The sequence below is a fragment of the Lissotriton helveticus genome, chromosome 1_1 (assembly GCF_964261635.1).
Source record: "Lissotriton helveticus chromosome 1_1, aLisHel1.1, whole genome shotgun sequence".
NCBI lineage: Eukaryota > Metazoa > Chordata > Amphibia > Caudata > Salamandridae > Lissotriton > Lissotriton helveticus.
Window position 1 is genome coordinate 897567691 of NC_136057.1, and position 26605 is coordinate 897594295.

General features: G+C 44.6%; 1 protein-coding gene across 2 annotated transcripts in view; it reads left to right on the forward strand.

The window, feature by feature from the left end:
• The window catches only part of CCDC38 (coiled-coil domain containing 38), a 2097275-nt gene that overhangs the window by 1694597 nt on the left and 376073 nt on the right, over positions 1-26605 (forward strand). For both annotated transcript variants that reach the window (XM_078675825.1, XM_078675815.1), the window contains exon 11: positions 24192-24324. In XM_078675825.1, the coding sequence (XP_078531951.1) occupies positions 24192-24324 (133 nt within the window). The remainder of the gene's footprint in view (positions 1-24191; positions 24325-26605) is intronic.

Sequence of the window (26605 nt, forward strand, 5' to 3'; positions counted from 1 at the left end):
AACGTATAGTCCGTATCTCCCCCTTTCATTTCCGTGTACAAAATTACCCACAGCTCATGTGACTAACAACGTCCAGCTGCCATTTCAAGTTTAGGATGTGCGCCTACTGAGTGACACGAATGATCTTTTTTTAACGGTAAGAGTATGTTGTGGCTCATACGCTGTTCACCGCCTAAGGTTTGTGTGTCGGAGAGGTCCAAAAGTGGTGCGTCTAGGCTACGTTGTACTGCAATGTAGATAGTGTCCCAGTATGTGGCAAATGGTGTGTGCAGATTTAATATAACTATTTTAGAAATGCCACTTTTCGAAGTTGACATTTGTTGGACCTGGTTCTTTTGGCAGGTTCACCCCGAAACTTTTTGCTTTTTCCTAGCCTGTTTCTGTGACCTGCGGTTGGTGATTTTAGGCCTCTGCGCACTTTTTCACTGTGGTACAGTGTAAAGTGCGTGAGCTCTCTGTGTATGTGTGGTGAGTGACCTGCCCTCCCATAGCAATGCATGGGGAATATGTGTGACCATGGTAGTTCCTGATGTGTGGGGAGTGCAGGGTCGAGTTTGGTATGTACGAACTCGTGAGATTGAATGCTGCGTAATGGTATATGCGGCATGATTGTGTCTAGTGTAGAAGTGCCACTTTTAGAGGTTGGCATATTTGTGTAATTTGTGTCTGGCGTGTGATTGGCTGAAGCCTGGCCCCAGGGGTGAGCCTGGGCCTGCTTGTGGATTGACTGTCTGGCTTGAGGGTGACAGGGGCTCCAGAGCCCTCAGGAGGTTGTCTGAGTCAGCCCGTGGATGAAAGGCTGCATCTGCTGCCAGGGAAGTGGGAGGAGATAGCACCTGGGAGTGAATAGGGCTGTGCCTGCCTGCCACAATGCTGGCTCCACCTCCTGCTGGGCGACTGTCCCCTCTGCCCCTCACACTAAAAGGAGTTCCCTATAACCAGTTCTAACTGGTTCTCACACTGCCTGCACCTTTTAGACAAAGGATTTTATAGTATAAAAAGGGGCTGTGTCCCCTTCCAAAATGTTCTTGTTTCTAACTTGAATCCTGCCAGGGGCGTGCTGCTGCTTGGGCCCAGGGGAATCCCTGGGCCCTGCCCAGCCCCTGGATATCTGATGGACTTTCCTGGATGCTGGAGGACCCTTCTTTGCAGGGAGCAGTTTTGCTCCACTTCCACTCCTCCAGGACTCCTGGGAACTTTTCCTTGCTTTTGCCAGGGCTTATTATAGCCTAAAGCACCTGGAAGCACTTTGTTTGCTGTTCTAGTGCTAGGAGCGCTGTTAATGGTCCTTTTGAGCTTGGGAGCCCTTTATGTGCGAGTGCCGGTGCCCACCTGGCGCCTTTATTTAATTATTTTCAGGGATGGGTGCCACCCCATTTATTTACGTGTCTAACGGGTGCTCACCCCGTTTCTACGTTTAATTTTGACCCGAGGGTGCCCACCCCTCATTTTGCCCCTTGTTAATCACCGCCGCGGCCCTCTCGCGCCGCCATCAGGAAGCCAGGCATCGTAATGCCTGACGCGGGGCGGGACTTCAGGTTTTCGGAGGAAGTCCCGCCCGCTGCCACGCACTGATTGGCTGCCGGCCCGAGGAAGAAGAAGCCTGGACGACGTGGCCGGTCTCCCATGCGTTGGAGGGAGACCGGAGATGTGCCCTGGGTGTGGTGGCCTGTAGCGGGGCTCCCCTGTGCTGAGGGAGCCCCGGAGGAGCTGAGCAGTAGCGGAGGGGGCGTGGGGCACATTGCCGGTGCCCGCCCCTGCCGCACGTCAAAGCCCGGGCGGAGAGGAAGTGTGGCCGGTTGCGGGGCCCCCGTGAGCTGAGGGAGCCCCGAGAGAGGAGACGAGCTGCCTTGGAGCCACGAAGGCTCCACCTGGAGTCCCGGTCCCGAGATGGGGGACCGGGTGAACGGCGACGCGGGCGCTTTTATGAAGGCGGGGCCCCCATGAGGAGGGAGAGCCCCGCCATGCGCTACCGCCGCTGGCAGAAGTGGCAGTGCGGCGATGTCCCAGCGAGGCCCCTGCAAAGGAAGAGGAGCCCTGCCTGCTGCCCCCGAGGAGTCCCGCGATGGGGAGAAGACCCGCCCGAGGCCCGGTGAGTTAGGGCTGGGCCGGGTAGTGTGGGGGGAAGTGCTGTTCGGCTCCACGAGGGAGCTGATGGATTATGGTGGTGCCGGTGCGAGGCACTACGTCTGAGTGGCCCCGTGTGCCAGAGGGCCGCTCCAACGCGGAAAATTGTGTCCTGGGCTAGAAGGCCCGTGATGTGCTCAGCTAGGGGCTTAGTTCCTGGTGGTACATTAAGGGCGGCCCCGGCTGGCAGTGGGTCGCCCCAACGGTATTTAGAGCCTCGAGGCTCCCACGACCACGGGGGCATGATTATTTAAAGAGCCTGTGTGGCTATCCCCCTAGCCCCATTTCTACGCGCTAGTGTTTGGGGACATGTTGATTGGTTAAGGAGCCAGTGTGCTCCCTGGGGGTAATGTTATTTGTAGAGCCTGTGGGCTCCAACAGATGGCGCAGATGTGTCCAAGGGCCAGTGAGGGCCCTGTCGCAGTTTTGATTCCCAGCTGCCCAGCAATTAGTGGGCAGCTGCACCGTTTAGGCACTTGGGATTGTCCACAGGTGCCCAGCAAGTAATGGGCATCTGCACCGTTTAGGCCCCTGACTTTTGGACTACAGGGCGTCCTAGCCCCAACAAGGCCAGTTGGCCTAGGGACTGCCACAAGTGGTGGCTTATGTAAGGTTTTGCGCAATTGTGTGGTTTTTCCTGGCACCTCTGAATGTTTTAGGCATCATGTGTTTTTGCGCTATTCAGTTGTGTTCTGGCACCTCTGAATGTTTTTATGCATCATGTGTCTTCCTTGTTCTGGCACCTCTGAATGTTTTTGATGCATCATGTGTCTTGTTCTTACACCGCTGAATGTGTTTTTATGCATCATGTGTTTTCTTTCCTTACACCTCTGAATGTATTTTTATGCATCATGTGTTTTCTTTCCTTACACCTCTGAATGTTTTAGGCATCATGTGTTTTCTTTCCTTGCACCTCTGAATATCTTTTTATGCATCATGTGTTCTTCCTATGTTGCACCTCTGAATGTGTTTTTATGCATCATGTGTTCTTCCTATGTTGCACCTCTGAATGTTGTGATGCATCATGTGTAATGTGTTCTTGCTTATACCCCTAAATGTATTTTATTCTTAGGTGGTTGTTCTTTCCAGTACAGGTGGTCCTAGTGAGGTCCTGGTCCCCTGCGTGACATTCTCCTAAGGTGGTTAGGGTTGCGTAGGTGGTACTTACCTGTTACCAGTAGTTACTGGTTGTGTGCTATTCTTGCTAATTTGTGCTACAGTGATTTTATATCCTTTTATTCTGATTTCTGACAGTATTTCTATTTCTAAAAGTGTTGATTCTGACAGTGGCTCATGTGGCCCTGTCCTGTAAATAATCCCTTGTGAATATTGCCCGTGCCAGTTGGCACAATGTACATGTGTGATTTCTATCTGATGTGATTTTTACAATACAGAAGTTATTTTTATATAACCTTGTGTGGAGTTCCTTTTGTGGTGTGCCTAGTATGTTGTTGCTGTTGTGTGCTCACGCAAATGCTTTACACATTGCCTCCGAGTTTAGCCTCACTGCTCGTGCCAAGCTACCAAGGGGGTGAGCAGGGGTTATCTTGGCGTGTGACTCCCTTGCCCTGACTAGAAGGGTGGTTTCTGCCTGGCTTTGGCGTCAGCCTTAGCCTACCAGAAATAGCCAGTTCTACTAGCATTTATGTGTGATATTGGTCTGCCTGCCTTATGTGAATTGCATATCTGGCTTTTGAGTGACAGAGGCTGGTCAGGTATGTGTGGCTCCAGGAGGGGCAGGGTGAGTCAGCACTAGGCTGAATGGGACATCTACATTTGAAGTAGTGTGAGGAGTAGTCCCCTGTCCCTGAATAGGATTGTGCCTTCCCAGTACAATGCTGGCTCCACCCTCTGTGGTGTGTCTGATCATCGAGCCCCCACCTGACAAAGGGGAAGAGGAGCCTGGTAAACAGAGTGCTCCAATTGCCCCCTGAACCAGTTTTATCTGGTTCCCAAGCCCTGTACTGCAGACAAAGGAAAGTGTCATATAAATATAGGGGCTGTAACCCCATGAATGTTGTGCTTTTTGGGTGCTGTTCCTGTGCTGAGGGGGGACTGCTGCTGCTGCTGGGGCCCAGGAGGAACTGCCACAAGGGCTTGCCTCCCTGCTGGAGGGCCCTGTGTGCTGGCCTCCCTGGGCCCAGCTTTTCCCCATTCCTCTGTAAGGACTTTCGCTGCTGGAGCTGTGGCTCCTAGCACCTCGAGAGCGCTATATTTTGCCCCAAGAAGAGGAGAATGTGGGCTTCGCAGCGCTGAGCTGCCCGTCTTGTCAGAGGAAATCCCAGCCGTAGGTATTCCCCTGTGATAACTCTGTGAAGCCGGTGACCATCCCGCATTTTTGCACTCTGAGCGGGAGCCCACCCTGCTTTATGAATATTTAGGAGGCGGGTGCCCACCCTGCATTATGGTGCCTTTCAGGCGGGTGCCAACCCCGCTTTATGCATTATTTTCGAGTGGGTGTCCACCCCACATTGCTGCCGAGAGAAGCCGCCGGCCCGACCCGGAAGCCAGGCAGAGTCTGCCTGACTCTGGGTGGGGCCAAAACAAGAAGATGCTGCCAAGGCCAGTGCCCCTCTTTCTTTTCACAGTTGTGCCGCCGTAGCGCCACCTGCAACAATTGGGCATATATATTGGAGATTGTCCCAGAGGCCACAGTGAGTGCCAGTGCCCACATTTTTCTTCCCAGCTGTACCGCAATTAGCGGCAGCTGCAACGCTTACGCCAGTTTATTGCTAGGAGTCCCAGTGGGGACCCAGGAGGCACAGTAGTGCCAGCGCAATTGTGCACTTTTCTGCTGCAGTGGCAGCCAGCCCTGACAGTTGAGACATGGGGCATTTGGGCCCTCTGAGAAGGCCAGTTGGCCAGGGGGACAGTGTTAGGTTGATAGGGCGTCAGACCCTAATGGGATTTATGTGGTGCCTTGGATAAATGTGATTTATGCACCATGATTTATGACTCTGATGTTTATGTTTAAGAGGTTATTCTCTAATCTGAGGTTTATGCTTATGGGGTTATTGCCTAATGTGATTTCTGCCTATGAGGTTTATTGCGTACTGTGTTTATGCTGGTGAGGATATTATTGCTTTATGTGTTTAGGCTTATGAGGTTGGCAGAGAATGTGTGTTTTGCCTGATGTGATACTCATTGCATAATATGATTTATGTTGCAGGATATAATGCTGAGTACTGTGTTTTGCCAGTAATTACTGGTTGTGTTCTGCATTTACTATTTGTGCTTTGTGATGGTACTGACAGTGACCCAATTGGCCCTGTCATGTGTATATAATCCCCTTTAAATGTTGCCTAGTGCCAGTTGGCACAGTGCATATTGTGTGATTACTATTCTAATGTGATTTGGATAATACAAAGGCTATTTGTATATATAACCTTGTGTGGAGTTCCTTTTGTGGTGTGCCTAGTGCTTTGCTACTTTATGTGTGTTGGGCAAACGCTTTACACATTGCCTCTGGGATAAGCCTGACTGCTCGTGCCAATCTACCAAGGGGGTGAGCAGGGGTTATCTTCAGCGTGTAACTCCCTTACCCTGACTAGAGGGGTGGTTTCTGCCTAGCTTCGGCGCAAGTCCTAGCCAACCAGAAATCCCATTTCTAGCAATCGCCCTGCCTGTGAGCCCATGGAGGTACTACTTTTCGGCTCTAAAGATTTCCTCTGAAAGTCTTCTTGTCTGTCCTCTACAGTGTTTATAAACTCTGCCTCTACACTATGTAAACTGTATGTTCAATTATTTCTATGCGCGTAAACAGTATCTAGAGACTTAGTCATATGAAAAAATTCTCCCATATATTCAGCATTCTTTGAAGAATACACTATATTTATGTTCTTTTTAACGGTTACTTCTGAAAACACTAAAAAATAGTTAGAGAAGAAATATTGAAACTGCTCCCTGCCATAGAATAAACTTGTTTTGTACACTACAAGAAATTCCATATTTTAAAGGAAGGTGGTGATAAGTCACCCCTTCCGACACAGACGAGGGTAATTGCATGCACACTTAACAATCTCCTGCATTCATAGTGTCAACATACTCATATAAAAGCTTGCTAAAAACATTCAATGAAAAGTCATTACTCGATTTATCTTGGTGTAAGTCATTCCTAGTTAGTTTCTTAATGTCTATCTCTGCATCATTCTTAGGAATTTTAGTAAATTCTGTGGTAGCACCCACAGATTCATTAGCAGCTTTAATGAGAAACATGAATTTAGGCACTATTACTAATAACATCAATAAGACAAATGTTAATAAAAGAAAACATGTAAAGCAAGCGTTAAGATACTTTCGTCTGTTTAAAGATTTTGATTACCAGTCTCAGAACTAAAACTATAACTATTCATTTTCAAAATAATTGTTTTTCTTTCAAAAAGTAAAATAATAATCAATCAGTTAGATTCGCTAGGTTTGTGCATCCCACACTTTTCGAGCTTCAGCCTTGGCTTCAGATCACAGCTTTTTTTTCAAATCTCCTCTCTTTTTTTATTTTGTCAGCACCCTCTTTTCTCAGACAACGTTCATTTAGGGTGGCTTATACGATGAGTTTGAGTATTTATTTGTTTCTTGCATAAGTTAATTAAAGCAAATTCACTACAGTAATAAAGTTAATAAAAATTAAAACATGGTAAAATGAAAAGTCCAGAACCAGCCCAGGCGAAAGGATCGAGAGATGCGATGAGTTGTCTTTACAAAAAAACTCAAGAAATTATTTCTCCCAAATTCTTGTGGCAGCCAAATATGTCCATTCAGGTGCTGTTACTTTTGACTTAAAACTAGTTTTCCTTTTGTTCTGTGTACTGTGTTTTCTTCTCCGTCTATATCACTTTATTCAAAATTGGCTAGATACTTCTGCTACAGTTGTTGGGATTCTTCTGCCCAAGGTGTCCTTCAACTACTTAGTTCCTCCGGACCATTTCTCGCCTTTTTACACTCGTTTTTCAGGTTGATTGTTTATTTAACTTGATTCAAGACTCCGCTTAGCTGATTCCCTTTTCTCTCTTCCTCTGTCACTCACTTTCAGGGACGAACTCTAATTTAGTTTCAACAGAATTCACAGTATTATGAGACCCATAGCTTGCGCCCACTCTACTTGATTCTCAGTCTGTTCAGGCTTCCTTTGTTCACCATCAACTGACTCTGTACTTTCAAGTGGACATGGGACTCAAGGAGTATGTGCAACGTGCACTGAATTAGGCAGGCTGCCACATTTGACTACAGTTGTTGTCACCAGAATCACTTGGTATGGCCGATGCCAACAAGATTCCAAACATTACTTTCTCATGTATTTTTTCACTAGGATACAGTCTCCAGGCCACACATCGTGTTTTTGCTACTCTTGGACTTTAGTTGCAACTTCTCGAACCTGGTGAGCCAATCCTTTGCGGTAATCAAGCACTAAAATGTTCACAAGCTGATTGCTGGGACTTTTGGCTGTCTCATAGCCATCCCCATGATAATTTCAGGTAGGGACAGTCCTGTTCTTCTGTCTGGAATACTCATCAATCTCACCAATAACAATGGTAACGCATCAGGCCATTTCAGTGTAGTGAATGCACAAAATGTTGCTAATTGTGACTTTATTGTGCCATTTATTTGTTTGACCATGCCTGATGCTTCAGGTCGATAAGCACAATGTAATTTTTGTTCAATTTGTAAAGCAGCACAAAGTATTCGCACTACTTCGTTATTAAAGTGTGTTCCTCTATCCGATTCCCACAAGACTGGAAATCCAAACCACAGAATCTACTCTCTAAGTAACAGTTGAGCAACAGTTAAGCTGTCACTGCAACTTGTTGGATATGCATCAACCCAACATGAAAATAGACTCACAATCACAAGACATATTTTAGTCCATTGCAAGGAAGTGTCTCCAGGAAGTCCATCTGCATACGTGTAAATGGACCTCCTGCCAGTCCAATTCGTCCTAAACTGAAACCTGTTTTTCTACCTGCATTTTTATGTTGACATATTACACACCTCTGGCACAGACTCTCTGCAATAACTCTGAATTTAGTATTGTACCATGACTGTTTGAAAATCCTTATCATAGCATCTCTGCCCACAACAGTCAGACCATGGCAGACTCTTGCCATAGGCACCAATAAACTATCTGGCAATACTGGCCTCCCATCCTTGTAAATCCATACGTCATCCTCTGATCTGCATGTACATCCTGCTTTGATCCACCCTTCTCTTTTTGCCTCAGTTTCTGCATCCGTTAATGCTCTGATTTTCCCAAAGTTTCAACAGCTGAAAACATTAGTCTGCCTTCCGATTCATCAGATTGTTCTTTTGAATGTTCCCCATTAAACACTTTCCTGACTCTTTTCTCAATGTGATGCCCGAAATAGAGAACTTTGCTGGTGATACTTTATGCCCACCTGCTGCCAAGTGGTTCAATAGAGCAATCGTTATCAACCACACAACCCTCTTTTGTTCGCGATGCAACCAAGTCATCGATGTACTGCACTAAAACTGAGTTGTTGGGCATCACCAATGACTCCAGACACTTCTTCAAAATCTGATTGAAGATTGAGGGCTTTCTGTATACCCTTGAGGAACTCTGCACCATGCCAACACATGGTTCCCGAACCGGAACGCAAATAAATATTGGCTATCCTGATGCAGGGGTATCGAGAAAAAGGATTGACGCAAGTCAATCACTGAGAACGATTCTGCTTCACAAGGAATTTGGGAGAGAATCACAGATGGATTTGGCACTATTGGACATCAAAGTATTACAATCTGATGTATTTTTCACAAGTCTTGAACTATTCTGTACTTCCTGTTAGGCTTGTGAATTCCCATGATAGGCGGATTGCAAGGACTCCCTAAAATCTCTTTTAGAATGCCTTGTTCAATCAATATCTCAGTCACTGGAGTTACTCCTGCAATTGTTTCAGGACTCATTTTGTATGCCGGTATGCTCAGGAATTCTGCATTTGATTTTACTGTAATCTGTATCGGAGCTACTCCTTTCTTTAAACCAATATCTTTACCTGAAAAGTTCCACACATCAGACAACACTTTATCTCTCAGTTCAACTAGCAAATCATTTGCTGTAAATAAGGGATATCATTCACTTCTGTTCCCTGTTGTGCTATGTAAAACACTACATCCTCGTCTTTCATATGGAAAGTTATTCCATCAGGTGTGCAATAAATGGAGTAGTTCATCTTGCATAACAAGTCCCTGCCTAACAAATTAACTGGACTAGACTTGCACACAGCAAATTCATGTAAATTCTGAATTCCTCCAATCTGTACTTTCATAGGTCCAGTCACTGGGGTCTTAATCAATTTATTTGAAAATTGTACAACTTGGAAACTTTCTCCAGAGAGGGGTAGGTTGGGAATTTCCACAGTTCCCAGAGTTCTCACAGTGGACGGGTAGCACCAGAATCTACGAGGAACGTACCAGTGTTTCCATCAACCTCGACATCCACATAGGGACCCTTCAGATCTTCCTCTAAGGATGCCTCAAACACACACTTCTCCTCCCCCCTCAGGCACCGTCATTGAGATGTATCTGAATCACTTCCATTCAACTGCATCAAGTACTGCGAAGACACCTGCATATTTTAATTCAATTGATAATTTGTATGGAAACCCATATTCACACCTTATCCTTGCACTTGACCATTCATATTTTGCATGGGAGCTTGTGGTATTTGCTGACACTGTCCTCTGCCAACTGACATCTGCTGATTCTGTTGGGTCTCATTCATTCCATCTATTCCTGTGTCTATTAATTGTACATCATTTGTATTTGTCTCGAATACTCTTAGACTCGAGCTTCCAATGCCCGAGCTTACCGCGCGCATGACATGGAAACTTCTTCTTCATTTCTTCTATATTACCACCTCAACCTCTCACTTGTGTGATCGGCATCATATTTGTCACTGTATTTCCATTTGACACTACACCTCTCATACCAGTAGTAGTCAGACCATTTCCCTGATAAGCTCCTGCAATATCCGTATTCGCATTCATAAATCCTCCTTTCTCTGCCGCTTTCATTTGAGCCAACATCAATTTCCCCTTTAACTTTTTAAAACGTGAATCAGTATCATCGCCACAATATTTCGCTTAGCAAAGAATCTCGTCAATTGACTTACTCTGCCAACAAATCAAATGCTGCTTAATCATGGCACTTATCTCTGGTCTCAATCCATGCACAAACCGATATTCAAAATGTCCCATATCTTCCTCGAGACATTTTCAATACCACTCTATTGTTTAAATACCTGCAAAAGTGTGCAGACTTTCAATTCCTGTGTAGTCCTGACTATCTTCACCCAATATGTTTCTTTTGGTGAAATTTTACCCTTCAAATACTTAATAACCTGGTTATATTCCTTCATGACTTCTTCTGATGGGGCTCCTGTATTTGGATCTATAGGATATTCTTCTTTTGGCCAATCTACAGCAATTTTACACTCAACCCACAAATCAGCCAGGGCTACAATATCAAACAAGCCATCTAAATCCTTCCACGAAACTTTTGAAACCTTGACAAACCTTTCCACTTGTTTGTACCATTCCATTGGCTTCTCTCGTAACCTGGGAAAATAATTTGTAAATGGCCATGGAACATGAACAAACCCACCTTCTCTCATTGGATATACTGTCACATTTGCCACAACAGTTTCTGTCTCCCTCACAGGATATAGTGTTAAGGTCACTGAAGTTACCGCTGTATCTTCCTTCCTTTTTGCCCATTTACCTTCCCATCGATCCACACCACCCCAACATTTTAGAGTGCTAATTAACTCCTTAATCTGCAACCGCTTTCTTGAAACATTCAAACTCTCAAAATCTTTATCACTAAAATCCAATCGATATGTCTTTTGTAAAACATTAAACTTCTCTATGTCAACTCCATATGTTTGTGCAATTTCAGAAAATGTCTCATGTGTATTTTTCGCTTTTCATATAATATCCTTACACATGAACAAAAATGTTCATCCCGATATTTACCTAGCCTCTCTGGACTTATTCTTCCCAAAATCATTCTTTCGAATTCCGCATTTAATTTGCTCACATCTAAAATCGAACAATTATTCTGTATGCTACAACCAGGTGCTATTTCTTTTATCCACTAATCCAGTTCTTCTGGGGAAGGTCCTTAAGATGTTTGAGTATCTCGACTAACGCCTCCCGCCTTCGACCTTCCTCTCAATGGTGTCATCCATCTTTCCACCTGCAACAACTTTCTCAGCTCTATATGTACACCTCTTTTTGGAGTTTCTACTTGTTTTTCTGAAATACAAATTAATGGTTCTAACCCTTCTCCTGTAACAGCACTTGCATTTGCTCTGTTATTCTCATTTGACCGTTGATTTGTCGCACCTGTCTTTTCTACAATTGCATGAATTCCATTCATGTTTGTATTATAAATTGTTAAAGTATTTACTTGTGAGGCCCCTTGTCCATTATTGTATAATGGAACAATAGGACCAATAGTCACTGGGACCGACAAAGCTTCTGGACTCATTGATGTCATTGTCCTAGGCAACTCTTCTCTAGCTGGAATCTCATTCTTCCCTAATGATATTTTCTCATGTGACGATTCTATCTGCACTACTGGAGCACTAGAAAAAGATTCTTACTCCACAAGATTCTGTTCTTCGTGATAAGGTGGAGGTCTATTCTTCCGTAACTCATCCAATAGCGTCAGCTCCCTCATTAACTAAATCAGTGGCTTTAGATTTTAACTCCTCAGCATTCTTTTTTTTCTCTTTGCATTTCTCTCCCTCACCAGTCCCAGCTACCATAACTGGATACATCTGTGTTCCTTCAGCTATATCCCTCTTCCACATTTTCTTCTGTGCATCCCATTTTGCCTCTGAATATCTACTCACAGCATTGTCTTTCTCTTTTGTATGCCTCATGTTCCCACTCCTCAAGTGGGAACATGCTGCATAGGTATAGGATCTGGTCTCAAATCATCCATTTGTCTCCTTACATTTTCTAAATTCCTAATATTAAAAGTCCCATTTTCTTCAAAAAACACTAAATTACCATCTTGCGCTGTGTACTTCACCCAATTCTCCAACCACGTACACGTGTGATAACCCCTTTCTAATGACATAAATGAAGCAGATGTCCTTTCAGGAGCCATAGGAACCCCTCCTCTAATTGGTATTGGCTCATCTTTACTAAACAAAGTTTTCAACAATTAAAAAAACTTCATGATTCTCTACACTAAAAATCGAACCCTTGCAAAAAAAATGGTACAAAACTGCTTTCCGTGTTATGATTCTCTGCCGCCAATCAAAACCAATCACGCTGTTCGATGTTAGTGTGGCACCTAGTGACGATTTTTTACCAACTGTCCAATACCAGCGTAGTACCTAATGATGGGAGCTTAACCCCTGCTACTGACCTTCCCTTTACAAAATCAGCGTTTGCATCATTTACAAGGTCTTTAACAAAACAAACAACATAAAACACCTTGTCTGCTCAACTAAAAGAAAAACGATAGGACCAAGAACTTCTTTCTCTTCAAGCAAAATCTTGACCAGCACTATTTTGCCCTCACTTAAAATGAAAATCTCTGAGATCTCTCCAAATGCGCTTTCTGAAGCAACCTCAAGAATCCTCACTTGTCAAATTTCAAGATTTCCTGTGTAGCACTGGAAATACCTTTTGCTTGGCACAACTTCCACAGCAGACAACACACTAAGGCCCACATGCATCAAGCATTTTTGTAGTCGCAAACGGTGCGATTCCTTAAAATCGGCCGTTTGCGAATGCAAAAGTGCTGTTTGGGATGCATCATGCCATTTTAGAAGTCGCATCTTTTTTACGATTTCTAAAATTGCGTTAGCATATAAGAAATCGCAATTGTGCGATTTCTTAAATGCTATGCATCATTACAGAAAAATGTGCGATTTTTAAAATTGGAAGTGCAAATTACCACGAAGTTCAACTTCGTGGTAATTTGCGAAATTGTTTAAAAATGCACAAAAATGCATTTTTTAAACTGTTAAGCTACAGACACACATGTCCTTAGGACATGTGTGTATGTAACTTATGCTGAAAAGTACATTTCATGGGTGCAGAGGGGGGTCATTTTGACCCCCCTCTCCACCCTTGAAATGCATTGATGAATTGCAATTGCACATTGTGAAATCGCAATTCCCATTCATTCCTATGGGCATTTTGGCCCATAGGAATGAATGGGAATTGTGAATTCGCAATTGAAAATTTGCATTTTTTTTGCAAATCGGTAAAAATAGCGATTTTTACCGAATTGCAAAAAAAAAGCAAAAATATTCATGCATAGGCTTTTGCGAGTTCTAAATTGCGAATCGTTATTTTTAGCAATTTAGAACTCGCAAAAGCCGATATTGATGCATGTGGGCCTTAGTGTATGCCCAACTAAGACTGTATGCCACACTAAGATTGCCCTTGGGCTTTATCCTGGGATCTTACGCCAACAACGGACCCGTTACTTCCATTAACGTCAACAACGGACCACAACATAAAACATAAAGGTTCCATTTTCTATAATCTGTCAATGTCTTTCAACTCTGTCTCTTCATTACCTAGTATAGTTTAGAAAAAAAACCAAATCATCTGATTATGCTACCAGAAAACTTATCCAGTGGATGCGGTGTAAAATTGTAAACATAAACCAGTGATTACTCACCACACCATAATAACCAGTTCTCAACAACACATAGTTTGGGCCCATTGAAACTCTATGATCACTTACAATGCATGCGTTCCTCCGATAGATCTTTGTAAGAGCTAATAGGGACTCAGAAGTAAGAAACTTTATTGCGTGATTTAAAAAACCTTTGCAAGTTACAAAATATTAAAATGTCAAAGAAAGTTGAAGTTCAAGTTCTTGTAGTAAAAAGTACCCCCCTTTTTTTGTCCTCAAGTAGACCAGCCTGGGTGCCCAGCCCCTTTTGTCAGTTGGTATGATGACTCTAACTGGTTGGCCTTTTCGGGGTAGCTGCAGGGGGGACTTGCCAAATTATTATTCTGATGATGGATCATATTCTTCTGTCCCCTCCCCTAGTTTTTTTACAGCTCGATCCATAAACCTTACTAAAGCACAGTTTAATTTGGTGTTCCGTGGGTCAAAGCAGGCCAAAACTGCAGCTCTGCATGATCTGACCTCGTTGATGTTCCAGAGTTTCCTTAAGAGGGACCGTCTTTCCTTCAACAGGTTTGGACAAAGGCATAGAATATGTATTATGTCTTCCTTATGGTTTCCACAAAGTCAACAGTATTCCTGACCCTGATCTCTTTTCCATTTAGGCAGGTGACACGACAAGTTGATAACTCCCATTCTCAATTTAAAAAAAACTTAATTTGGTGCATGCGGTAAATGGTAGGGTTAGGTACCTTTGACCTAACCCTACCATTTACCGCACACACCAAATTAAGTTTTTTGAAAATTGAGAATGGGAGTTATCAACTTGTCGTGTCACCTAATAGGGACTCAGATAATTAGAGATGGAAAACATTCCTTTATGAGGACCTGTAATGAAGAAATGCCTATCTAACAACAATAATCGAAAACCATTCACTGTCAATAATAACATCAATAAAGAAAGACAAAATCGGAATACTTATCAAGGTACCTTTATCTAAACTTCAAGTTGAAATGGTCAAATGTGAAAATACATTAGAATTCATTTAGTACTTGGTTATTTAAATGTATACAGGGAAATCACAGTTCTATCACAATATAAAACAAAAATACATCATAAATCAATGCCCGGCGAGAGGAGAGAGAGAAAAAAACCATATTGCAAATACAGTATGCAATTGAGTAATCATACGAACCAAAATAGGTTGTAGATTTATCAGGACCATGATGCAAAATAGTCTAGAGCACAGCCTGCAATAGCCAGAGTAGTCAACCCTTTAGCTGAAAGGTTTAGTCTGCTGAACTTCACCATCCGATGAAGTGCAGGAAAAAATCAGGAGAGTTCAGTTCAAAGGAAATAGGAATTCAGACCGACAGTTTGTCATGCCAAGAAATTGCAAGAGAAATAGCCAGCACACATGCTTTTCCCACAGGGCAATTATACCTCATATGTTCTTAGTTCCTGCCCACAAAGTATCCTTTGCACTGTTTATATGTATTCTGTTGGTCAAGTTTTATGGTGTGATTGTGGAATGATCCTTCTTCAGCCCAAATCACCTCGAACCCTCACGTAACATCATTGTCTTTTGTTTGCTCTTTTCTAAAAATATGGAAATATCCATTCACCTCGGAACTAGGAAGCACACTTGCAACCTAATCCATCCACACGCTCACTTTTGAGTTGGCTTGCACAGCAAGTGAACATTCAACAGTAGGAAAGAAATGTCAGTGATAACATTTGCTGCTAATTAATTTAATGGAGTCAGTTTTTCTAGTACACTAAAAGAAATAATGAAGGACAAAATACATTTCTGAGGCCTGCAATGGAAAGTCAAAATACATTTTGAGGCCGACATGGAAAACCACCCAAAATCACAATTTTCTTTTTATATAAGCATACTAACTTGAAGGCATTTTAGAGAAAAATATAAACGCATAAGAAAGTAATGCTCTTTCAAGCACTGTCTAATTTCTTCTCATATTTCATCAAATAGGCAAACACAACATTCTGCCATTTCAGATTTTAGGTGTTGAAAGAAAACATTTTAGAAGGAAACTTTTCATTATCTTACTTCTTTTCAAACATTACCTTCTAAAGCACAATTTGTATTTATTACTTTTCATTATTATCATAACACATTATTAAGTTCTCTTCTCTCTCTGTCACAAATAACTCATATCAGTTGACTACCCTTCTGCATGCTTTAACGATGCAGTTATTAAACTCTATGGGGCAGATTTACAATAAGTGACGCATCCCTGCATATCAGCAGGGATGCGCCACTTATTGTGCGCCGCAGCTCCGCCACCATTGGTGAGCCGCATTTACAATGGGGCGCACCATGGGACAAAAACGGCAAAGATGCGTCAAGCATCTCACAGATGCGTCACGCATCTGTGCCGTAAACTCGGCACATTGTGGAGTTGCGTCACAAGCGCAACGCAGCTCCAGCAATGCTCTGGGCGCCCTATCTTTCCAATGCTACGTCAATCCTTATGCCTGCTTCAAGCAGGCACAGGGTTTTGACGCAGCATGGGCACAAAAGTGACTGAATGAAATCTTGTGGATTTCACTCAGCCATTTTTAGGAGGCGTTCCTGCGCCGGAACGCCCCCCCCCCCGCGCAGGAACGCCTCCTTGTGACGCAGGTCTTTACAACGTTACACATCTCGTTGTCAAGTCACGTTGTAAATACACCGCACCATGGCGCATCTTTTGCGCCGCTGCTGCATCAAAAAAGTGACGCAAAGGCGGCGTAAAAGAGGCGCAAGGGGTTTGTAGATCTGCCCCTTAGTGTTGAACGAGACACAAATATTAGTCAGGTTTCTTAAGTACGTTTAGTAATTCACACACAATGAGCAGGATTTGACCAAGCAGAATCATACTTGAATAATCATGCTCCTTCAGGACACAATCAGCAAAGATTTAATTATTATGAATTCACATGGTGAAGTACTGCAGGGGCTGACTCACTGCACAAAAAAACAGGTTAGTTTTCTTGGCGGTGTCTCATAAATCAGTAGTTCAGCAGTCTCGTTATTTGGTACAGGAATAGATCAAAAGAAGGTTGAACAACCCACTCTGCAGCCTTTCAGTTGTTCAGAGACACCAGTGGGGCTTTTGGGCCTTTCATTACCTTCAAGGTGCATTTTATTTTTTAAAGTAGAAGCTTCCCTTAGTTTCTTGTAATGTTTCAATTGTCCTTCAGTTACAATCTTATTATTCTCCTGTTCCAGCAGTAGCCTTTTCTTCACACCGGGTCCTTTTTTTCTTTGCCATTGTGATAAATGAGGATGCAGGATAGCCAGCAATAAGGTGAAACCGGATCAGGTGTATTCATATCTCAGGTTACAGGTATAGTAGGTATGATAGAAGCCCCACCGGGAGCAGCATCCTTGCTGCTCAGCCCACGCATTCAACTGCCACTCTCTCAAACCATGCACACACCAGCATTCCAATTACATCACAGTAACTCTGGCTGAGCAGCAGGGGACATAGCACTGAGAGGAGAATGCGTGGCAAAGATAAAGATACCACAGAGATCTTTTATAACAGAGTATGCTTATTCTTTACACCTACGCTGAATTTTCATTTCAGTGCAATTTTGTGTCTGTTTTGACCAAGATTTCCACTAGGACCTTTTTGTTTGATCTATCCTTCATTTGCCTGCAGTCCTTTTCACCAGTTTTGGCGGGGGCACTTTGCTTTGGATTCAGAAGGTACTTGAATTGCATTTGCATTAGGTGGTTTTTGCAAAGGTGAGGCTACCCTGTGAGGGGCTTAAGCCAACTTTATCATGTTGTGTGCTCCTTGCCTGTGCATGGGGTATGTCCCTCTTTCTTAGAGACATTACATATGCAGGTTTAAGGTCTCTATTTTGTATTTTTCGCAATGATTATGTTAGTAACACTTACCTCTATTTATGGAGGGCCTATGGCCTACTTTTAGTCTGGGAACATGGTTGTTCCACAACCACTTCCTGTTATGTTATCTGGAATGCTGTATCTGAATATTTCTGACTCTAAGGGGTTGGCATATATGGCCATGTCCAGTATTTTCTGGAAGAATTTCTTCTTTTGTTAAAGAGAGTGTTCACCTTTATGGTTCTTTCTTCTTTAAGAACTTCCTGAGTTTTCCTTTCCTTATTCTTTGATGTGCTGGTGTAGTTGCATTTTTCCTGTCAAAAGATCGATGTCCTCTATCTCTTTGGGGACATTTGCTTTCTCTAATCAGCAATTCCTCTTTTTGTGACTTACAGTCATTTTAAGGTTCAGATCTGTTTATGTATATAAGCCCTCGTTTGATTTATGTCTGATATGGTTTTGGCTGGTGTACCTTGCAGTTAAAGATTTCAACTGAGGGGGCGTGGCTTTGACAGCCAACATGGCGGACGCAACCTAGCAGGGCTATGCACATTCACGCCAAATAAACTCCTTAATCAGACGAAAATCCTGAGCAAACGGAGCACATCGGTTTTGCTGACGACCGGAGCAACTATTCGGGCACGGAGACGGCAGATGGCAATGTCTTGACGGCGCATCACGAGCTGTGGCCAACCGGGACACGATGCGTGCTCGAACTTGCTGGAGGACGGTGCCCGCCTAGAGCTCGCGTCCCTGATCCTGTGAGCGGCCGAAGGAGATTGAAGGGTCGAATCCGGGCCCCGAGGTGATAGGGGGCTGTCAATGCCCGGTGCTGTTGAGATGTGCTCTGGGTCGCGGGTACGGACCCGGTGAATGGGGCGGGCCTGTTACTGGAGCGGGCCTGTCGATGCAAACGTGCCCCTCTAGCGAACTCCTCAATTGTGTACGCCTCACTGCCTGGCTAGTATTCCCCGAACTACACGACGCCCTGGGAGCAGTAGACATCTCAGAGGATTACAGCCCAGGAGAGATTGCGGCTGACTGGGGCCACCATTCCTTGGATATAGACCCCGGTGGGGGTCGGGTAGAACCAGTGGAACTTGCAATGCTGGAGGACAAAATCATCTCCCAGTACCAGGCAAAGTGAGATCGATGGGTGGGTGCGTCCTCACACTGCCAGAAGAGGGAGTACTATACCTGCATTATTCTGACTGTTGCGCTCTGGCTGGGGAGCTGAAGACCTGCGAGGCGTGCTGTGGGCTGGGAGTCCGGCGAGTCTAGTCCCGTTAGGGGACCTACTTGGCTGGCTGCGGAGGCGGCCGGGCTAAGCATGGTGCGGCTTGTGGCCCGGGGTGTGCCAGATTTCATGAAGCCCGGCCTGCGGCGATGTCCCTTGAGGAAACCGGGAAGACACTTGTGGCGATGCCCCGTGGCCTGAAGTAGATACATAGGGGAGCCCCCTGGACATCAGATTCTTGTGGCCACTTCATCTGCTGCCCTCCCACCAGTCAAAATAGGTAAAGCCAAGCAAGGCAATGCGGGTACTAAGCAGAGCACCCTTGACTTTTACACTACAACCCCGGGTGGCGCCATTGGGGTAAGACGGGTGGCACAGTGCCAGATAACGTGGCACTTCTGGCAGCAATCACTGTGGAAAGAGATGCCAAGATTAGAGCTGTGGGATCTGAAGTCTCTTTTTTTGCAACAAGACCTCCAGAAGGCCATGGACTGCATCACGGAAGCAGAAAATTGGGCTTCAGCCATTGAGGATCACGTAACTACCCTACAGAAGACAGCGAATAAACTTACAGTTGTGGCACAGGAGCTAGTGTCCCGGGTGGAAGATGCAGAGGGCCGCTCCAGACGTAGTAAACTGCTTTTCATCTGCTTCCCGGAGGGCTGCAAGGGCTGATCCGTGGATGGCTTCATCACCCATTGGCTGACAAGTCTCCTGCCTGGAGATAAATTGTCCACCTGCTTTGTGGTAGAAAGGGCACATTGGCCATTAGCAAAGAAACCTCACCTAGGAGAAAACCCGAGGCCGGTGATTGCCAGGCTGACCGAGACGCCATATTGCATTTGACTTGATCTCATAAGGACAAACTCCTGTTTGACTCACGCCCTATTATGATCTTCCCGGACTATACCCGATTGGTGCAACAGCAATGTCAGTCATTCACAGCGGCTAAGAGCAGGTTACGAGACCTTAACATGCAATATAGGCTTCTGTACCCGGCTCGAATGCGTGTTATCTATAACTCCAAATCTCATTTTTTTTTATTCACCGGAAGCTGACTTTGCCTGGACTTATGAGCGAACTCACCTGAGAGCCACTTACTCGTCCGCCGCTGGAATCTGACTGCACCCAGAGCTCACAACGAACAGACCAAAGAGGAACAAATCGAAATGAAGACACAGATAAGGCTCCAATCGGCGCTCCTCTTGCCCAGAAGAAGCATCCAGTCATCCAGTGGAAGTATCCAGCTCTGTTTCTGAACACTGACCTGGCGTGGACATCCAGCCACAAGACCATTCTGCCCCGGACACTTACACCTTGTGCTAACGTTTTATGGGTGGTTTGGGTATAGTTGGAGGAGGTGCTCTAAGCACCCCCAATGGGGTCTTGGGGTTTCCTTCACTGCGACAGATGCTTCTTGTTTATGTCAGTATCGGTTTGGGGGCAGGGCAGGTGATGGGGGGTTCATGAGCATCAATGTTAGCCTGGTTTCAGTTATTACATGTGCACAGACGTTATGCCTAGATTCCACCATATTAACCCAAAAGTTCACTTATATAAAAGGTAGGTAGCTACTCAGACACGCGCTCCCCTGCCTGGGGACTTGACCGTGGTGTACTGGAATGTTATAGGGCTGCTAAATAAAATTAAGAGAGACACTATTCTTCGCAAAGCTAAGCGATACAAGGACGATATCCGTCTCCTGCAGGAGACTCGCCTTTTTGGATACCAAGGCTTCCTGCCTTGCCAAATTCGGATACCACACAATCTATCATGCAAGGTTTACCAGGGGATTCCGGGGGACCACCATTCTTATACACTGCCGTGTCCCGTTTGTTCTCACCAAACATGGGATGGATCCTGGCGGACGATACACCATTATATTGGTCATGCTTCATGGGGAACATACCAACATTGGTAGTATATATGCCCCCCCCCCCACTGGGAAACACATTCATAGACAAGATTTCACGATTGTGGGGAGACCTCCCAGAGGGCCTGACACTCCTGGGTGGGGACTTGAACAATGTTACGACACCAATAGACAGATGACGTGGACCCGGACGAGAACCCAAAATAGGTAGATCGAAATTGCACTTCCTGGCCGCTACATTGGGATGGTCAGACATATGGCGCGAGTATCATCCCTCTGAGATGGGCTACACATATATGTCTGCTGTACACTGAGCCCTGTCCCGGTTAGATTATATATTCACGCCACACAGCTATATCCACCTGATCTCCCATAAATCTCACTTCCCAGGGGATTGTCAGACTATTCCCCGGTCTTACTCAAACTCTGTATTCACTCTCCAAAACCCCACTTTAGGTGGTGTATGTCTTCATGGCACCTTTGAGATCCAGAATATCAGGAGACCTTAACCAGGGTGGTCTCGGACTACCTCGAATCCAACATGGCCTCGGCCCCGTCCAGGGGCTTCTTATGGGAAACTCAAAAAACCACAATTCGCAGGGTAGATATAAGTTTCCTCGCCAATGAAAAGCAAAAATGCACCACGCAATTGGCCAAATTGGAAAATCGTTAGAATGCCTTAGAAACTCAGCTCATCACTGACTTTAGCTCACCCCTCCAACGCAATCTACTCCAGACACAACAACACCTACAGCAACATCTTATTGGCAAGGCGAAGGAAATCTGGCTAGTGTCACAACATCGGATCTAACAATGAGTTGACAAATCCAGTTAAATGCTCCGTAGGCTATGCCAGGCTGGGAGGTCTCCCACGAATGTCCCAACACTCAGTGGTGTAGATGGCACCTTGTGCTCGTCCCCCGCGGCCGTGGCTGGATTAGCTCGCTCATCACTTCCCAACACTCTATATGTGACAGTAACAGCTGTCTGAGGCCCTAATTGCTAAATTTCTACGAGACATCCCCCTCGAACACTTACTGATCATGTGCGGGACCAGCTTTATGCCCCTATTCCGCAGATGAGATCAGTGCGGCACTGGGCGCTATGCACCCGGGGCGGGCCCCCAGACCCAACGGATTCTTTATTGAATTCCTTGGACCACACATGAACACATTGGGCCCACACCTACTGGAGGCAATACACGAAGCCCTTGACCAACACATGGTGCCTCGAGATTGGCGACATGCTGAGATCGTCTTGTTCCTGCAGCCCGGTCGCCCACCAGAGGACCTGTCATCTTATCGACCTATTTCCCTCATCAACTTTGAACCCAAACTTTTGGGCAAACTTGCTGATCGCATGCAGACCTGTGTGCAGGACTTGATTCACCTGGATCAGTCGGGCTTCATGCCACATCGATCCACCCGTCACAACATCCGACAAGTCCATAATGCCATGGCGAAGGCCCCTGAACTGGGACACCCCACAGCTATACTACTGGCCGATATAGACAAGGCATTCGATTCACTGATTTGGTCATACCTCTTGCAACTCCTCAAAGCTATTAACTTCGGTCCGAGCTTCCTAACCTATGTACGCCTGCTGTATACGGACCTAACAGTTGCGGTCTGGATTGCAGGACATCGGTCAGCCTCCTTCCCTATCTGTCTCCGGCACAAGACAGGGCTGCCCCCTGTCGCCACTATTGTTTGCCCTAGCCGTGGAACCCTTGGCGGCATGGGTACGCTGATTATGTGCTGAACCCAAATCCTACAGATCCTCCAAGTGATTGGTCAGACCACCTGGATCAATACTAACCCCTCGAAATCAATGCTCTTCCCGGTATGTGGGAATCTGGGACGTGGAACCTGGGCAATACAGCTGTCTCATGCTACCGCAGGTTTGAAATATTTGTGCATCTTCATGTCGCCTTGCCCGAAGACCTCGTGGGCACACAACATCAACCCTCTTATTACTAGTCTAAGGAATGAGACTGCAGTTTGGTTGCCCCTCCCGGTATCGTTGTATGGGCGATCAGCGATTTTAAAATGGTCTCACTACCCAGAATATTATACGGGTTGCAGAACTTTCCATATAATATACCATGTGCATAGTTGCGCAAGTTAACATTATGCATAAAAAATTCCTATGGAATGGAGGGGCAGTCCGACTAGCGCTAAGCATGTGCGCACAGTCAACGTACTGCGAAGGCATTGCAGCAGCCTATGTCTACGCCTATTATGCAGCCTCTCATCTATTAATCATAAATTAATGGTGGTATAGCTCACTGGCAGACCCCGCCTTCTCCCTCGAGCATATAACAATGGAGGGTGCTCCCCTTCTTCAGCTCCTATATGGCACACGGAACCTGGACTTTCTGCCTCACGCTAGTAGAACCATGGTCCGGCTCTGAAGGTACACAGTCAGACAGATGGGGTAGCGTGGCCGCCTGACACAGGCGACTCCACTGTAGTATGGTACACATCTTCGCCCCGTGATGGCCCTTTCGGGATTCCGCAATAGCTTTATCAGGTCTAGGATCCTTCTAATGCTGTTGTTACTTCATTTGAAGTGCCCTTTATTTATTTGACTGCTGCTTTTTCACAGCATACCACCTTCTGTTCATTTGAAATTCTTCTTTAGAAAGGCATCCTTTTATTAGTAAGCATGCAAGAAGTGTGCTTATAGCTGCAGTCCTGTATGTCATGTTGGTATGTATTTTAATTAAGGACTACAATTATACTTATAATCCCATTGAGTCTGTATGTCCTGCTTGTGTGGCTTTCTAGTTTCCTTTCAGTGCTCTTGTATGTCATGTTTCTATAGACATTTAACAATCATATTACTAATTAAAGCTGTGATCTATCTATCTATCAGTCCCACAATCATTGTGTCTTTCCTAGACTCTTTATCGGTCTTTGTAAGTCTCTCTATTTATTGGTAATACTGATATATAAAAAATCAAAGGTAAGAGGTTGGCAGCCATTGTCAGAACAGTTGGCTTTTTATAGGTCGGGTGTTAGCAAAGACCTTTTGATCTTACTAATATTATATGTATAACATACTTACCTAAAGGGGCTAACGTGTATTGCATAGTTACTCATAGGGGTTTTCTGCATTCCTCATCCATTAGTCTGTTGTTTCATTCACATTTTCTTCCACCCACTCCCGCTTAGATCATGGGGCAATGAGCCAAGCGGTCAGCTCACATCAGCCAGTGGCTGCCTCCACTGTGAGTTATGGAATGCTTGCTTATTTGAGACAAAATAATATTTTTGCCGTTAGCCAATGTTCTTATTTTTAGAGTGAGAATGATCTGCAAATTCCCTAAAAGTTAAGTTTTTCACACACCATGACAGAGCAAAACAAGCCAAAATCCTACCAACTAACGCCAACCCTATTGGCTTTTCAGTGCTTGTTGTATTAAATGGTCTGCTTCTGTTGGTTATTTTCAATATATTTATGTCTACAGGAAACGTAAAACAGAAACACTTCAAGGACAATTGGAATTGCTTAATGAGGCCTGCAACCGAGAAGAGGAAAAAATAGCAGACTTGCAGCTCAAGGCGAAGATGTTTTCTTACGGAGAGTTTAAATCCGAGCAGGTAAATAACCCCCTATTCCCTAAATATAACAAACCAAGTTAAACCATCGGGGCCTGATTCACAAAAATAAACTTACACTTTTGTGTAATTTTATGATTGTTTGCTATTTATCAAGGGATTTTATGTGCGGAGACTCCACACTCGTCAAAATACTACTCATAAATCCCTTTGTGAATAGCAAACAATCGTAAACTTACACAAAAGTGTAAGTTTACCTTTGTGAATAAGGCCTTAGTCATTACTTTTCTTTACCCATGTTTTAAATGTGCTAATTTATCTTCATGTGTATAAGGAAAGCAGGAGGGAACATGCGTGTTTTATTTAGTTCAAATAAGGTATTGAAAAATTAACTATCATGAAGTTAAAGGTGAGCTTTTGAGAAAAAAATTGGTAACTAAATGAGACAAGTAGTGAAGATATAGAACATATTGGAGCAGACTCATATATTTTATAAATGACAGCAAAGCTTGATATGTTGAATCAATTTAAATGTCTCTATAATGTATGATGTATGTATTGAGTAGTATTTTCAGTCTGGTCTATATTAATGTTTTGCTTCTTTCCTGTATATTGATAAAGTACAATCCATAGAGAGTCTCCTACGAGGTGATTGACACTTTTTCGTATTGCATTGCTAGGAACATCTTGTTGTGGTATTGTTTTCAGTCTACTGCACTGTTACACTACAGTTTGCATCCCTACAAGTGGGGATACACATGCTGTTTGTTCCATAAAAGCTTTGCCTATTTGGTTTGATCTGTGTGATTTGTTCTGTTGATTTGTTTTTCTGTTATGTACGTAGTCAGACATTCTCTTCTCATTCATGTGCCTGCTAATGCATTTGGCCCATGCTAGTCCATCTCTCTGTATTAATATTTTCTTTGATAGTGATTCTTCCCATGTATTCAACATCATGGAGGAGCACTCTGCAGAAACTCTTCCGAAGACACTTTTCAGTCATTACAACTAAAAACGTCTATCTAAAGATGACTATCTCTTGAAAAGCCCAGGCTATCTCCAGGAACGTGCAAGGTGTTGCCTGTTGTTTGCCTTTGAGTGACCAGAAAACTGCAAACCATTCCTGTTAATGTCTGTGAGAGGCTGGCTTAGTATATGGTGCTCACTTATGTAAGTGTAGCACCCTGCACTAATCCAGACAATCCTTATGGTGAATTGAGTTGTCTTAGATAACCTTAGAAAGCTCTCTAAATGGTAGAAGTGGAAAGTAGCCTTCAGGCTTAGCCCAGAAGGAGCAGCTTGTTTTACCAGTACTTAATCTTATGGTATAGGTTAAGTGAAAAAGAATCACATAGTGTAGTTATATAAATATGTATTTTATCACAAACACTCACTTACACAACCCGGTCAGAGTGTCCAGACGGTTGAAGATGACATGGAGTTTAATTGAAATCGAATCCTACGGCGAATCTAGGGACCCACCCTCAGGTAAGCCCTTAAGTACCCTTAGGAAAGGGTTGGGATTGATTCAGTGGTCCCTCCCAGAGGAGAGGCCAGGCAGTGGGGAGGATACGCCCATGTCTTTTGTCCAGTTTCACACCAGAGCGGGAGGCAATGGCTCCCTGAACTGGTGTGAACTGGAGTATGCAAAGAGGGCACCATATGAGCCCCTCAAGCAGTCTCAGTGGCTCTGGCAAGCGCCCTCACCCTGTCCCAATTCACTACATCCTGTCCTGGAGGTTCTGCTTTCCCCTGCTTGAGCTTGGCTCAGCAGCCGGAGGGCAGAAACATGTCTCTGGCCGGCAGCAGCCCTAGCTTGCTGTCCGGTTATGGAACACTGGTACCGGGAGCACTGAGGGCCTCCCAGAGGAGCTTTACAGGTGTGGGGGTATGATTCCAACATGTTTGATACCAAACATGAAATGGTTAGTTACAGCCAGTTTAGAGATGGTCATCACGTAATATGAATGACCACTCTATATGTCGTAATGGCTGATGAACTTACAACCCGGAAGAATGGACTCCGAAGGTTTAAGGGGTGCTCTGCTCATGCAGGGGTGCCTTCACACTTAGGACAAAACACCCTGCCTTCAGGATTGAAAGGCCTGCTTAAGGGGTGAATTATACGTTTTTAAGTGTAGTGACCTCAGATATAGGGAAACCTATATCTGTCATAAGTGGTGCTAGCACCAGCTTACACAGGCTGCAATGGCAGACCTGGAGTCATAATTTGAGTGGTCTCTCCTGGGTGGCATACTACTTGCTACATCCCATGGGAGACCACTGGTGTACCCTGGCTACCCTAGTACCATATACTAGGGAC